Raw genomic sequence first — 16815 nt, 5'->3', positions numbered from 1 at the left:
AAAAATAGAATCAGCAATAAACTAAAAACAGATTGAAATAAACATTAACCTTTTAGATCTCTGGGAAGGTTTGCCTAAACAAAAATGTTTGCAGCAGGTGCCAAATTGAGTGCAGTGAATCCACAGCATGCCTTTGGGAATGTGCATAGCACAGCTGAATGCTGTGCATTTCCTGACAATACACAAATAATTTGGTTTGGTATGCATAGTGTGAAATAAACATGCTTTTTTCTATAGTTCTTCAGAAGTGCCGATCTTTGCTCCCTGGGCTGCTTCTGTCACACTGCCTAATGTTATCTGACTCACCACACACACACAACAATGATGAGCAAAGAAGCAGAAATAATATATGATTTCATGAGGCTAGATAGACAAGTAGTCTGTCCCTGTTTAAGGCAACTCTAGGTATAGGTTATATAGATATGGGTATATTTCTCTTAGGAACTTAAGTTGTGAAACACACTAGCACAGGATCATAAAAGGATGGTTGTCATCTGATGCTTGGAACATAGTTTCCATCCAAAAAGTTTTGACAGTGCGGATCTGATCTCTTGATTTCTCATGCTATAAATCACTGGATTCATCATGGGTGGCAACATAGAATATAACACAGAAATCATCATGACCAGATGTTTTGGGGCTTTTTGAGTTGGACACATATAGGCAAAGGTGCCAGTGCAGATAAATAAGGAGACAACAATGAGGTGTGGCAAGCAGGTAGACAATGCTTTCTTTCTTCCCTGCACAAAAGGGATTTTTAGTACGTTGGTGAAGATCTGTACATATGAGTAAATTATAAAATTAAAGCAACCTAAAGCTACAGATTCAACAAATACAAGGACACCAACTTCTGCCATATAATTGTCATTACATGAGAGTTTTAGCAATTGTGGAATTTCACAAAAAAACTGGTTGAGAACGTTGGAGCAGAAAGTGATGGAAAATGTGCCCCCAGTGTCTAACGCTGCAAAGAAAAAACCGGTAATCCATGAACTGGCTGCCATTTGGACGCAGGCTCTCATGTTCATCACTGTCTCATATCGTAGTGGATTGCAGATGGCGACATATCGATCATAAGCCATGACTGTGAGGAGGACCAGGTCAGTCACTGCAAAGAAGATGAGGAAAAAGACTTGGGAAACACATTCTGGATATGAAATCAACCTGGTGTTCATGAGGGAGTTGCTCATGGCTTTGGGGACATTGATGGAGATGTTGCCAATGTCTGCGATGGATAAATTCATCAAGAAAAAGTACATTGGCGTGTGAAGTTGACGGTTGAGGGTTATGAGTATGATTATGAGTAGATTTCCCATGACAGTAGCCAAATAAATAAGAAGAAATATCACAAAGTGTAAAATTTGCAGCTCCCGCATATCAGAGAATCCCAGAAGAAGAAAATTGGTCTCATTTGACATCATCTACTCTATGGGAAGAAGGAGAGAAAGAACTGATATAGTTTGGAGGGCATGAACATAAGAAATCTGCTGCATAAAACCAAAGACTTACGTAATCTGGTCTCTGTTGCCCATACTGACCAACAAGATGACTCAGGAACATCACTGAGCCTAAGACATGAAAGAGGAACGTAACACTGTACCAAAAAATGTTTTAAAGCACATATCGGAATGTAACCCTGAACTGGAAATAGGGGAACTGTTCCATAAACATTTCAGTAGTTTCATCTCTCCTTCAAATTCATCAGCTGTTTTGACTGAAAGAGCTAGATTTCATGCCCCAAGAATAAAGATACAAGACAGTTAATGTAAATAAAATATAAACAGAACTAAGAGCTTTAAGTTTATGTCTGATTTGTAAGATTCTTAATTAGAAGCACAGATTGTCTAATTCAATCATCATTTTTGTGAAGGAAATTTGGAGCTAGTGTATCTCCAATGGATGGCTTTTCAATCTTTGCTGGAAGATTTCTTAGCCTCCATATATTTAGTCCCTGCATGTAGATAAACAATCTCCACTTTCCCTCTCAAATAACACTTTAACTTAAACTGCATGTACATCTTAAAAAGTCAATTCATGGAGTAGAGAAGGAAAATGAAAGGGAAAAGAGGGAAAATATAATATGTTCACAACAAAAATGTCATTCAGAGAAGTTTTTTATTGAGATGGTGAGGGGGGAAAGTAGATTATTACCTTGCTGCTGATTATTTCTTCTGAATTATTGTGGTGATCACCCATCATGTTATGCATTTCTATATTAATCTGTGAGCATATCACTAGAACATTCAGATTCTAAATGGAGAGTAAAGTGTTTTCTTCCACTGATTCTGGTATTTAAGGCTGCTAAAGAGGTGTATATGTGCATGTGACTTGAAGGTTTATTTTGGTAGTTTTTCTCACTCTTTCTCTTTTGGGTCCAAGCATTTGTGAAACTTGTTACCTGGGGACTACAACCGCTGCATGAAGAAACTCAGCTGGGAAATTATCTTTCATTTATTGTGACCACAAAGGATGCAAGACACAGAAGGTTGGGTGAACTGGAACACATTTACTTATTTAAATATTTAAACCCAAAACCTATATGCATAGGGAAAACAACCTTAAAGATTTATTTTATATTTTTGTGTAAACTGCTTAGAGTTTTCTTACACTCAAGTGGTATATAAATTTGGTGTAGTGCAGTGGTTAGTGCAGTGTTGGACTAAGATCTGGAAGACCAGGGTTCAAATCGCCACTCAGCCATGAAGCTCACCTTGGGTGACCTTCAGCTGCTCACAAGCTTTCAGCCTAACTGCTGTGACAATAACAAAGAGAGGAGGATAGGAAGAAAGGAAAGGTGGAATAAGAAAGAAAGAAAGAAAGAAAAAAAGAAAAAAAGAAAGAAAGAAAGTTAGTTCAGGCAAATTACACACATTCTATACAAGGCCATATTCAAACTAGATAACATCATCTTCACTAAAGCATTCCCACTCTTCATCTTTAACAGAAGGAAAGGAATCTTCTAGGATGTGGCTGCTGTAACATACATATTCAGAAAGGTTGGGGAACTCTCCTTTCTGACTATTATGGGAGTTGGACTCCAGCAACATATGGAAGCCCACAGATTCCCAATTCCTACCATACACCATCTATCTATCTATCTATCTATCTATCTATCTATCTATCTATCATCTATCTATCTATCTATCTATGAATGACTGTTTTCTTCAGAACCTTTTGTAAAATGCCAGTTTAGACCCATTTACACATTAAATTGATAAACTGAATAACTGAGCCACATTGCATATATTAATTGGTATCATTATTAAACCAATTAAATACCAGTATTGTGTTCAGTTATTCAATTTATCATTTTAACATTTAAATGTGTATAAATTGACATTTTACAAAAGGTTCTGAAGAAAACTATGTGAATTTAATGAACATGCATATTATCTATTATGCAATTAGCTGCCTCAGAGAAATCAATGAGGGGGGAAACATAAAGTAAGGAGTTCCTAAAAAATAAAAGCATCAAGAGCACCATTCTCAGGCACTTGGTAGCCAGCCTTGGCAGCTCCCTGTGCTTCAGTTACAGCTCAGGGGAACCCTTTTTCAGTTCATGAATATGGGTGACCAGAGAGACTGCAGAGTGCAGAACAAATAATGTAATGGCTAGAATAACACACCTTCCGTCTTCTACCACCTTGCAACAGTAAGGAAAGCTCAACCCTCCAACCTCTGAAATTGCAGAGAAACTCTTTAAAAAAGTCCCAACTGCCCTCCAAATGACAGAAACAAGATCCTCTTTTGTGGAAGGAGAAAAGCTTTTGAGAAGTAGAGATCAGTGAGAATCGCTCAGCTGGTAGAGCTTGAGACTCTTAATCTCAGGGTCATGAGTTGTATTCCTGCATTGCAGAAAGTTGGACTAGATGGCCTTTGTGGTCCCTTCCAAGTCTGCAATTCTTTGATTCTGTGATTCAACAAACACTATCTTAAGCTAGGTTTCAAAAGAAGGGAATGCTACATAGCCTTACTTGAAAGTCTACCATCAAAATCTATAAGGTGTCCTTCAGGGAAAATGTATTTTGACTGTGAAATAGAGTACTATAGCATTCATTCTCTTTCAGGAATCTACTATATGGAGCAACTTCTCACCACTCTATGTCCCACCCCATCCCATTGTTGTTGTTTTTCCTGGTGTCACCATTGGTCATATTTCTGTTACTTTGGAGAATGTGAGGGTGATTCTCATATTTTTGGGAAGTTACAGCAGACTCTTATTCATGACTGCTGAGAAGTAAGCCCAGTGATTTTTATGGGACTTACTTCCATGTAAGTACTATAGGATTGCAGCTGACCTAATCACAATCTGAAAGTGTAGGCCTATGTAATGGGACATCGGATTTTTTAAAAAGTGTTTGAATCTAAGCTTTATTTTCCTTTTCTCTGCAGAAAAACTGAAATATACACATCAGTAAGATTTTGACAACCCCCCCCCCCGACTGGGATGGCAGGAATAATGAAACACAAATAATGAATCATGAGCATCTACAAACTGTTTTAATTAGTCTCTGAGGGAAATAAGGAGAACACACAACACACATTCTATACAACTCATTTAATGTGAGACTTGGAAGATTTTCAGGGTCAATGCTAGGTGAGCATGATTTATTAAAGTTCTCATCTGCTGAGGATTCAAATTCTGAATTAACTATTGCAACTATTTTAAAATGGTACACTTATTTTATTTCTCTGAAGAGAAATCAGAGAAATAAGAAGGGAAATAGGTGAACATTATTGAGATAATGCTTTCCAATCAATATAATGAAGTGTAATTATCAAGGCAATTTTTCAGGTGTTTGTGGTCTTGATGGAAGAATTTAGCTTAACTGTTCCTCAAGGGACAGTCTTATTCCTTTGAACTAATTTAGCTGAGCACAATGGACTGTGAAATAATGAGGGGAAATGTACTTTTCTTTTAGAAGTGATGTAATGCTTACAACAAACAGCTACTGAAATATTTGAAGTGTCAATTCCAACCAAATTATTTTATTCAAACCCTTCTTAATTACAGCCATAGATTAATCTCTTCACAAACTTTTCCAGCTTCTGCCTTCAACTGATATTTGAGTACATCAGCAATAAATCTAAATGTATCACGAGTGAAATTTCAGAATGATATAATCCTGAAGGGAGGGGATAGACATGGATAACAGATGGCAAACATAAAGGAATATAAGAAATTGAGAAAAAAATGTTGGCTAGATACCACAAAACAGGTATCATTAAGTAAGTCCTTTGGATTGGTTACTATGCCACACACAGGAAGCTGAGGTCAACGAGAAACAAAGAGTAGAACTGGGCATCAAAGGCAAGGACAACACAGAAACATTCCAGAAGCAGGAAGATCTTATTGTTTGAGGAAAGCTCCAGCCCAAACAGGAAATTGTCCAATGCTCCTCCAGCCCAGAAAGACAGCTTCACTTTAAATTATTTGTGGGTGGGTGGTAGAGGAGGAAATGGTTTTTCATTACATCAGAGTATGCACTGTTAATATACAGCAGTATTATTAATGTTATAATTATTATTATTATTAATAAAATTTATATGCCACCCATCTGACTGAGTTTCCCCAGCCACTCTTGGTGGATACCAACAAATTAAAACACAGTAAGACATCAAACATAATAACTTCACTATACAGGGCTGCCTTCAGATGTCTTCTAAAAGTCAGATACTTGTTCATTTCCTTGACATCTCACAGGAGGGCGTTCCACAGGGCAGGTGCTACTACTGAGAAGGTCCTCTGCCTGTTTCCCTGTAACTTCACTATTCACAGTGAGGGAACCTCCAGAAGGCACTCAAAGGTGGACCTCAGTGTCTGGGCTCAACGATGGGGGTGGAGATGCTCCTTCAGATATGCAGGGACAAAGCCATTTAGGGCTTTAAAGGTCAGCACCAACATGTTGAATTGTACTCAGAAATGTACTGGGAGCCGATGTAGATCCTTTAGGACTAGTGTTATATGCTCCCAGTCATCCGTCTATTCCAACACTGGACTCCTGGTATTGATTTGTATATTATTATATATTATATTATATTATATTATATTATATTATATTATATTATATTATATTATCATACAAACCAGGAGTAGCCAACATGATGCCCTCCAGTGAACAAGTAGTCTTAAACCTTTTTAGACTCAGGACCCACTTTTAACCCAAACATGCATCAGAGGACCCATTTTTAAAATGTTCAGAATTTGTGTTTAAATCCAAGATGTGTGCCTTACTTATTACAGTTATTATCCAGTTATTATCCAGTGTTAAACCCTCATAGAGTGTAATAAAAAACACCACAGTTTTGTTCCATATACTTTGAACCTCTGATGGGGAATGAGGGGACACTGGGCAGAGTTCCCTGAACAATAATACCTTGCTGCTGTGAAATCTCAAATGCTACCACAGTCAGTTAATTGTAGACCTCTTCACAAGGGTGAAATTTATCTATTAATGCACCCCAAATACAAGTCATGTTACCCAGCACCCATCTTCAGTGAGGATGTCTCTCTCAGTCTCCTTCAGGTTTTTATTTTATTTTATTAAAAAGATAAATATAGGAAAAGTTTAACCAGCACTTATTTTCCATCAGCTACATTATTAACAAATAATTACAATTTGAGAATTTTCATGAAGGAGCAAATGCTGAAGTGAGCAGTGACAATTGGATAATTGTCTTCCCAGGAGATTTCCAGGCAATCAGTTTCCAGAGTCCTCCTTTGATATCCTTGTTTCGCATGCTATATATTATTGGATTCATCAATGGTGGCACAACACAATAGGCTACAGCAGCAATCAGATCCATTGGCGATGGAATCCTATTGACTGGCCGCATGTAGGCAAAGACACCAAAGAAGTAGAACATGGATAGTACAATTATATGGGGCAGGCAGGTAGAGAAGGCCTTCTGCCTTCCTTGTACAGAGGGGATTCTCATCACTGCTTTAAATATCTGCACATAAGATGCAAGGATGAAAAGGAAGCATCCAAAATATAAACAGCCAGTCAGACCAATAGCTCCAACTTCAAGAATATACAAGTCAGAGCAGGATAGTCTGAGCATCTGTGGTATTTCACAGAAGAACTGGTTGATGACGATGGAGCAGAAGGGACTTGCAAATGTGGCCCCAGTGTGCAATGTTGCTGTTAGAAGGCCAAATGTCCATGCAAAGCATGCCAGTTGAATGCATCTGCCTCTGCTCATTACGGTTTCATAATGCAGTGGATGACAAATGGCAACGTAGCGGTCATAGGCCATGACTGTCAAGAGGAAAAATTCACATGCACCACAGAGAACAAATGAAAATAACTGGACAACACAATGAGCAAATAGGATCACTCTAGTCTTCATTAAGGAATTTGTCATGGCTTTGGGGATAGTGGCTGAAATGTATCCAAGGTCAACAATGGATAGATTTAGGACAAAGAAATACATTGGGGTATGGAGGTGGACATTGAGAACTACCGTGGTTATTATGAGAATATTTCCCATTAAGGCAACAAAATATATTATGAGAAACATTATGAAGTTTAGTTTGGGCAGTTCTTGAATCTCAGAGAAACCCACAAGTAGAAAGTATGTTACTGTGCTTGTGTTGGACATTTTCTCCTCAGGAAACTCAGCTGCTTCTGGAAAGGAAGATAGCCATGAAGTCATGCAGAAAGTGTTAGACTATTTGGACAGGTCTCCGTGAAGGATTTTTCCTGTCTTTAATTTTTTAGTATAAATAACTCACAATTATTCATCAGTTTTTTATGGGGAAAGTGAGGGAATTTGAAGAGATGTGAATTAAAGATGGGTACTTTTGTTAATATGTTAAATGAAACACTGAAAAGAATCATGTGATGAATTTAAAAAGACTAGCAGACTAGGGGGCAATCCTGTGGCAAGATCTACGGGGATGAGTAGTTTAGGATGTTGAAGAGCTCCAACACAGCTCCAGGTCAGTTGGCTGATTCTTTGCTCCTAACTTGGCTCAGTAAAATATAGGCTGGTTTAAGTCTTAAGAAGTGGGTATTGTTCCAAAGGGCAAAATCCTATGGCTTGTTCCTCCAAGATGCATGAAGTTTGGATCCAGCATATGTCCAGCTGAGCTGGTAGGTTCCTGGCTCAGTCAGGCTAGCAATTTCTGTAAAATGAAAGGGATTTATGAGAAATTCTACATCCATGAAAAAAGGAACGCTACTCAGTTGATTTACACCTAAAGTCATTATGCATTTTACAAATTCTATGTGAATTATCACAAGCTAATGTGTTGCTTTAGATAAGGTGCCTCTTTCACAGAAGGACACATGTGCAATAGTCCTCTCCCTACTTGTCTTTCCCCTTCAACTGACATTCAGAGACAGTCTTATCTTCCATGAATTGTCTACTCCCCTTTTTAAAGCCATGCAAGGAGGTGGTCATCTGTACTATGTGAAGAAGTATTTTCCATTGCCTTTTCTGAATCTTCCAAAATCCAAAACTGGATAGCCCTCAGGTTCAAGTATTATGAAAGATGGAGAAACCTATTTACTTTCTCCACACCATGAATAATTTGATACAGTTCTGTTATGTACCCCCAACTCAGCTTTGTTTCCTAAGTTGAAACTCCTTTCCCCCCCATCCAAAAATTATAACCAAACCCCAAAGGTTAGTTGTTCCTGAATCTTGAACATTTCGGTTGCCCTCTGTTTCAGCATATGAAAACAGGGTGCTGTTTGGTTGAAATAGCAAAGGAATAGCAAATGAAGACATATTTCTGAAATGGTGTGCTATTGAAGGACAAATAATAATGTAGAATGGGATAAAGAGTGGATGGGGGGGGGTTAACAAATAGCATAATAATTAATTAGAGAGGTAGATAGCAAAGAAAATTGAGAAGTCCAATTGCAGAGTGAGAGAGAAATTGAGAAAACTTACTCTTTTTTCTTTATGATTTTCTTCCATTAGTACATCTTTAGTTTCTCTCTGCAGTGTCTTCATTCATAATGTACAGCTTTTGAAGGAAATGTACATCTATAGGTTTGATATCCTTTCTTTCTCTACCTCTGACCAGTACAAGGGCAAGGGCACTGCATTGGAAGAAGCCATGTTAATTTCTCTTATACTATATTTGGTTGTATAAATTGGATCACAAATGTGTTCCCTGGAGACTGACAAAGCTCAGAAGTGAGATGCTTCTTAGTAATGACAACAACAAGCAAACCGCACACACAGCTTTATTGTGACCCACAGACCCAAAATACACAGTACAACAATAGAATATACTTACTGTTATGAGGTGTAAGTTTGACCTTGCTAGCCAACAGGGGAGCTTTTTTGGCCACGTTTTTTGCATGTTTTCATAAACAATTCATAAACCATCAAAAAGTATACAACCAATGTAAGCATTTCCACATAAATCATAATAAACAAAAAAATAATATCAATAAGAGCAATTCCCCATCCCAAGAGTCTTTTCAGCAGCCTTAGGTGGAAAATATCTGCAAAGCAGAAAGCAGGTCTTCCAGGACTTGTGTAACAATTTGTTTGTTTTTTTATGAACTTTATGTTGTAAAGACTCATTACAACTTCCTTTTTATTTCAACTTTAAATTTAAACATAACATGATTAAAGTTGGTCATTAAGGTGCCATTGGAATCTCTGTAATTTTTATACTAAAATTATTCAGTGTACAGCATTTGCCCAGTCCTTCTTATTCCTGGCTGAGAATCATGTCAAGGCTTGCTTTTCCCCCTGTCATTCTATAACCAACAATGGGGACAGAGCACCTCTGCTTCAAGAATTAATTCTGTGTAGGGCACCAATGTACGATTTCCTCAAAAAGCAAATTCCACCCTCATAAGGATTTTCCTTAGGGCTACAGGAAAAAGAGAGCCAGTGTGGTGTAGTGGTTAAGAGCGGTAGACTCAGAATCTGGGGAACCTGGTTCACGTCTCCGCTCCTCCACATGCAGCTGCTGGGTGACCTTGGGCTAGTCACACTTCTCTGAAGTCTCTCAGCCCCACTCACCTCACAGAGTGTTTGTTGTGGGGGAGGAAGGGAAAGGAGAATGTTAGCCGCTTTGAGACTCCTTTGGGTAGTGATAAAGCGGGATATCAAATCCAAACTCTTCTTCTTCTTCTTCTACAGAAGTGGATAAGGAGTACGACAAGGCTGTATATTGTCTCCCTGCTTATTTAACTTATATGCAGAATTCATCATGCGAAAGGCTGGGCTGGATGAATCCCTAGCCAGAATTAAGATTGCTGGAAGAAATATCAGCAACCTCAGATATGCAGATGACACAACCTTGATGGCAGAAAGTGAGGAGGGATTAAATAACCTTTTAATGAGGGTGAAAGAGGATAACACAAAATATGGTATGAAGCTCAACATCAAAAAAGGAGAAGATCATGGCCACTGGTCCCATTACCTCCTGGCAAATAGAAGGGGAAGAAATGGAGGCAGAGAGATTTTACTTTCTTGGGCTCCATGATCACTGCAGATGGTGACAGCAGCCACAAAATTAAAAGACACCTGCTTCTTGGGAGAAAAGCAATGACAAACCTAGACAGCATCTTAAAAAGCAGAGACATCACCTTGCCAACCAAGGTCCATATAGTTAAAGCAATGGTTTTCCCAGTAGTTATGTATGGAAGTGAGAGCTGGACCATAAAGAAGGCTGATCGCCGAAGAATTTATGCTTTTGAATTATGGTGCTGGAGGAGACTCTTGAGAGTCCCATGGACTGCAAGAAGATCAAACCTATCCATTCTTAAGGAAATCAGCCCTGAGTGCTCACTGGAAGGACAGATCATGAAGCTGAGGCTCCAATACTTTGGCCACCTCATGAGAAGAGAAGACTCCCTGGGAAAGACCCTGATGTTGGGACAGATGGAGGGCACAAGGAGAAGGGGATGACATAGGGCAAGATGGTTGGACAGTGTTCTTGAAGCTACCAGCCTGAGTTTGACCAAACTGTGGAAGGCAGTGGAAGACAGGAGTGCCTGGCGTGCTCTGGTCCATGGGGTCACGAAGAGTCGGACATGACTAAACGACTAAACAACAACAGAGAAGTGGATAAATTTTCTTTCTCTGCCCCCTCTGATCCCCTCAATTCTCAGCTCTTGCTAACTGATGCAATTTGCTTTTTTTAAAAAAAAAAAGTCTGCATGTTAAATGCAAAGATCATGTAACTTTTGTCCATGCAGCGGAGAATGCACACCCCTTTTCACTGGGCAACTACAAAGGGTTTGTGTATGTGTTAATGGTTAAACTGAAGGGCTTTTCAATTTCCTGACAGATCTGAACTGCAACATCTCACCTTTATTGAAATTATTAAATACTGTAAAAGAGGAATACAAATGTAGAGCAAATGTTTTCCTTTTAAAAATACATATGCACACTTTCAGAAATTAGAAGATAGCTTTACTGGCATAAGATATACATTCACAATATACAGTAGTGAAGAAAGATTACCTAAATGTTAGGGTGATGTGAAGTGGAATAAGATGACCATTTACTATGTGTTGGATTTTGGAAGGAAGGAAGGAAGTGGGGGAAAGGGAATCAATGAAATACTAATATTTTATACATAATGGATAAAATATGAAATACCCTTTGCCTTGATGGAAAGCTTTCTTCTATCAGATAATTATTTGGAGAAATATTCATTTTGAAGGGCAGCCTTTGGATCCAAAACAATATTTTTGCAAAAGGAAGGATCAGGAAATCGTCCATACAGCTAACATTAGTGTGACTGATGTCCCAACAAGATAAAATGTCTGCCTTCAATTAGCAATTGAGAATGACTAAATAAAGAAAGAAATAGCAAGCTCATGGGTCCAAATCTGGAGTGGGACTCTAGCGAAGCAGAATAGAGGTACTTTAACTATTTGTTCCCCATAGTGATCTCCACATCTATTTGCATTAGAAGAAAAACTTCCATTGATATGAATGGGAACTTTAATCCCCATAGTCTAGATTGGGAACATAGCAAGGGACAAAAGATTGCAATCTCTCTACTGTCATGCCAAGATTCAAAACCAGACTGGATGTTCGCTACTATCTTTTAAAAGAATTCTCTCTCTTTTTTTAGATGATCATCTAGTTTTGACCTTAGGTTCTGTTGAAATCCATGTGAATTGTTAGATATCCAACTTGTTTTTTAACTAAAACTTCAGTGGACTGGAATTATACCAGCTCATTTCAAGTTTCTAAATCAACAGCAGATTTCTTTTCTTATGGCAAAACCTCTGAAGTGCTGCTGTTATCTCTTTGTTCCTCATGCTATAAATGATCGGGTTCATGAAAGGAGGGACCATTGAATATAACACTGCAAGCAAGAAATCCAAGCCTGACGAGGCCCTAAATGTTGACCCCAAACAGGCATAGATTCCAGTGAAATAGAACAAGGAGAGCACAGCAAAATGGGGCAGGCAGGTAGAAAATGCTTTTTGCCTTCCCTTTGCAGAAGGAAAGGCAAACACAGCTCTGAAAATGTGCACATAGGAAATGATTGTGAAACAAAAACAACTTATACATATCAGAACAGTAAAAACAAGAGCCCCGGTTTCAATGAGATATGAGGAGTTGGAACAGGAAAGCTTTAGAAGCTGTGGGATTTCACAGAAGAACTGGTTGATGTTATTGGAGCAGAAAGGGATGATAAATGTGCAGACAGTGTTCAGTGTTGCATCCAAAAACCCAAAGATCCATGCGCTGGTGGCCATTTTGATACAGACTGTCCTGTTCATTTCTCTCACATAGTTCAGTGGATTGCAGATGGCAACATAACGATCATAGGCCATGACTGTCAAGAGGACAAATTCTGATGCCCCAGCCCAAAAGAAGAAGAAGACCTGAGCCATACATCCATAATATGAAATTCTCTTAGTGTTCATCAGGGAATTAGCCATGGCTTTAGGAACAGTGACTGAGATGAAACCCATATCAATGATGTTTAAATTAACCAGGAAAAAGTACATTGGGGTTTGCAGGTGTTTGTTCAGGGCTACAGCAGTTATCACGAGAAGATTTCCAATCACAGCTGCCAAGTAGATGAGGAAAAAACCCAAAAAGTATATAATGTGCAGCTCAAGAACATCAGAGAATCCTTTGAGCTGGAACCCATTCACAAAGCTATGGTTGCTCATTTCTTTCTTGGCAAACTGTAGCCAGCCTAAAGTTAGTGAAGAAGAAAAACGCTCATTGATACTCTTAATTAATGATTTGAGTCTGCAAGAGGCATGTACAACTTGGACCCCATGTTTGTCCATCAGACATAAATTATAGCCCACCAGAGAGTAAGCAAGCCTCCTGCTTTTAACTGCATGTTCTGGACTGAAAAACTGAATGGCTGTGTGCTATGAAACACCTGGCAGTACAACCACAATACAAGACTCTGCTAATTTTAGAGTGCCACAACTTGTGCAGGTTTGGTGTATAAAATATGCACACATATATTATTCTGGTATACACATTTGCAGTTTTAATGAGATGTGAGAAAACAGTCCCAATACTGATTTTTGAGGGGTGGGGTGTCATAGAGTTTCCTGCATAGGATTTAATCCTAACAAAAAAATCATGGCCTCACAACAGTAATGATGGGTTGGCAACAGTGGTGAAGGTTTCCTCCATTCATGGATGAACTTGGACCTCTCCCTCTTAAAGTCGCCTCCTTCTCACAACACAAAGACAAAATTCTGCAGTATCCAATAACCTCCCAGTCTCTGTTTCTGGGAGCTTAGAATTGCTCCCTTGGTGTTTCATGTTCTGTACATACAATTCAGAGAAACCACACCATGGACTTTCTTCCCAGAGTATCTTTTGTGGTGCTCATTCAGTAAAATGACAGCAATAGTCTAGATTGCAATTATTCAGATTTTTCATGGCGACATATGGGATAAGCTTTGGTTTCCTCCACTGTGTGTAAAAACTGGAATGTAAAGCTAGTTCCCTAGATAATTAGAGGAAATTCTTTTTTGACAAGTTCAGCTCATCATACATTCTGTGTTAGTTCAGTCACAGGTATAAGGTGAATTTTAGCAACCTAACTAGTACATTAGAATCTCAAGCTAAGGACTTCTCAAACCCCAGCCATCCATTCTTAGATTATTTTCTATTTAACCATGCCAAATATCAAGGATGTGTAACCTGTGTCATTCAATCAGCCCCAGCCAGAATGGTCAGGGACAATGGAAGTTGCAATCCAGCAACATCTGTAGGGCCATCTATGATCCTATCTAGGGTTCCCATAAATTTTCTCTGAGCTAATGAGTTTAGATTAAATTAAAGGAATAAATTATACTCATTTAGAATTTATTATCATCTTCTGAATGCAAAGAACTACTTTCCTTATCCAAGGGAAATCCATCTTACCTTGGATCTGCTGCTTATACACATTTGTTTGGCATATTCCATTCCATTCTCATTCCCATCAGATTATACAACTGCTTGCACTGTGGATCTGGAAAGTATAGCTGGTCTTGCATATGTGAAAGAAGATTATCCAACATATATTAGGAAAACAGACTATCACAGTGATGCATCCAACAAGAGAAAGGAACAAGATATTATTATTACTATAATTACTGGTTTATTGTATATATTTCTTCCAAGGTTTGTACAATTTTCTCATACTTTCAGTGATCTTTCAGTATTTCTCTATTAAGGTCTTTATATTTATGTAACTTTCACAAATTTAACTTGAGAAAGGATCTGCCAATTTATCTTCTATAATGAAATAAATGTGATACTGAAATCATCTACATTGTGCTCCAGGTCTCTGCTTCTGATTTCAAACTACAGTGGAAGTGTGGTTTTTTTGGGGGAAGGAAAATTATATATGCTCCTTCTGAAACAGTACTTAGAGATTTCCCCCCCCCCAGGAGCCCAGTCCAGATTATTTCCAAAGTCCCAAGAGAATGATCATTATGTCTAAATGATTTGAGAGCCAAAGTGAGAAAAACACGTTATGGAATGTCACTGTTTGCAGAGGACAAAGACGAATGTTCAGGATGGAGCTTTCAAATGATCCATCATGAGTGACAGACTCAGCATATTGCTGTCAGATGTGCAGATCAGTCTACAAAGTTATCCTGAACTGCTTAACTTTGAAATGCATTTCAAATGAGTTCAAATATTAAAAAGGGGAGATCCCAGACCATGGTCTGAAGTAATGTGATTAAAATGCATTGTTGAAGATAATGAGGTCTGGGTCCATCTCATACCTAGATGGAAAACAGCATGGAAATCCTATGTATCACATAATCTTTAGTGTGATCATTGAAGAGTGCCATCTTGAAAGAAAGGTGGTGTATAAATGTCAAGGCTTCAGGGGAATCCTATCCCTCCCCTGGCAGCAGCCAAAAAAGCAGATAAAGACGAAAAGTCCTTACCACATAATTTATTCAGTATTCACAGAGAGACAAAGAATGTAGTCTCTATTCAATGATGACATTGCTCCAAGTAAAGTTCCACCCCCCTACGTGTCCCCTATACAATGTCACTCCATCAGTTAATCTCAGCTTTCTGCCTCTTAGCTCTCTCTTCTAATACCCTCGATGCCCATCTGGCCTTGGGAGAGGTGGGGTCAGGAATGCTTTCCAAGGGCACTGAGTGTGTCAGCTGTCTCTCTCCTGGTGCTTCTCCTTCTTCCTGCTGTTCCTCTTCCAGTATTTCCCAGCTTCTGCCCTCTGCAGCCTCTGAACTATGCCCTTCTGCAAACCACTGTTCTAAATCTATACTGTCCTCTTGTTCTCGGGAAGGTTCAGGAGAAGGGGGGAGGGCACCATTCCTCTTCAGTCCAGTTCCTGGCAATAAATGTAATAGTGAAATTAAGATGATTATGGGAACAGCTTCAGATATTCTTATTCTTCCCTCATTTCTCCCCCGACTGTTCCCTTGTTCCAGATATCCTGCTCCATATATCATTCCAGACATTTCATGTCTTTGGTTTCTCTACCTTTGGTGAATTCCACCTTTGCAATGTTCAGTTGCATATGCTCCCTCCCTATGTTCTAATTGGTGCCTTTTTCAATTGGAAAACCTATGATGTACCTGTGACATTGGGGGTGAGATGAGAAGAAGCTATGCAGCTCCTTTCCTCCAGTTGTGCTATCATTGTTATGCCACATCAGCCTGCACCTCAACTCAACTGGTTCCACTTGCTAGCATGAAAGTAAAAGCTTTGGAGCAAATGAGGGGGAGAAATCCATCCCTCTGGTGTCCTCCAGGGATATACATTGAGGTCACCCTTGGGGGGAAAAATTAATTGCTTTGGGAGGTAGAGAAATGTTCATTTTCACCCACCTTTAAAATGTATGTGTTTACAGTATCTATACTGAGAAATATAATTATAGTTCTGCTGATCTTAAATTTCTGTAGCTTTCAACAATTTATTGTATTTTCAGTAACCCTCAGATCTATTGTTGTAAATGGATTCATTCTCTGTGTTAAGCAATACCCACATTAATATTATTTGCTGAGAACTATATTCAATGAATATATAAGAAAGTACAGTTTCCTACAGAGTGCAAGGTCAGATTACTACATGGTTAGAGCTGACTTCATACAATCTAGGACTTTGATGCTGCACTACACATCCTCCAATAGGGTCTGTGTGATGTGAGCCTTGGATTTTTATGTATATAGGTGACTAATGTCAGTGGAAGATTAAAAGATCATTCTTAAAAATTAATTTTATTTATTTCATAAAATTTATATTGTGTTTGATTGTAGAAAACTTCAAAGTGGGTTACAGAAAGAATAAAACAGCAATATTACTAGTAAAAACAATTAAAACTTTTTAAAATTAAAAAACCCAGAAATAAACTGAAAACATGTCGC

The 16815-nt window shown here is 38.6% G+C and overlaps 1 protein-coding gene across 1 annotated transcript; it reads right to left on the bottom strand.

The window, feature by feature from the left end:
- Positions 1-394: 394 nt before the first annotated feature.
- Positions 395-7275, bottom strand: LOC309516561 (olfactory receptor 14A16-like). Its single transcript, XM_082195324.1, has 3 exons — positions 6665-7275; positions 1510-1594; positions 395-1421 (listed from the first exon to the last, which is right to left on the bottom strand). The coding sequence occupies exons 1-3, from the start codon at positions 7258-7260 to the stop codon at positions 474-476; spliced, it is 1629 nt and encodes a 542-aa protein (XP_082051450.1). The 5' UTR covers positions 7261-7275; the 3' UTR covers positions 395-473.
- Positions 7276-16815: the final 9540 nt, after the last annotated feature.

The sequence above is a fragment of the Podarcis vaucheri genome (assembly GCF_965113315.1).
Source record: "Podarcis vaucheri genome assembly, chromosome: 13".
Lineage (NCBI taxonomy): Eukaryota > Metazoa > Chordata > Lepidosauria > Squamata > Lacertidae > Podarcis > Podarcis vaucheri.
This window is presented reverse-complemented; position numbering and strand designations above follow the sequence as displayed.

Excerpts from the sequence above, each read along its gene's own strand:
- LOC309516561 (XM_082195324.1), bottom strand. The coding sequence starts at position 7,260 with ATGGCCTATGACCGCTACGTTGCCATTTGTCATCCACTGCATTATGAA. Across the intron at positions 1,595-6,664 it reads GGGAAGACAATTATCCAATT|TGTTACGTTCCTCTTTCATG; the intron begins GTCACTGCTCAC and ends TTTTTGGTACAG. Across the intron at positions 1,422-1,509 it reads GGCAACAGAGACCAGATTAC|ATGATGTCAAATGAGACCAA; the intron begins GTAAGTCTTTGG and ends CCCATAGAGTAG.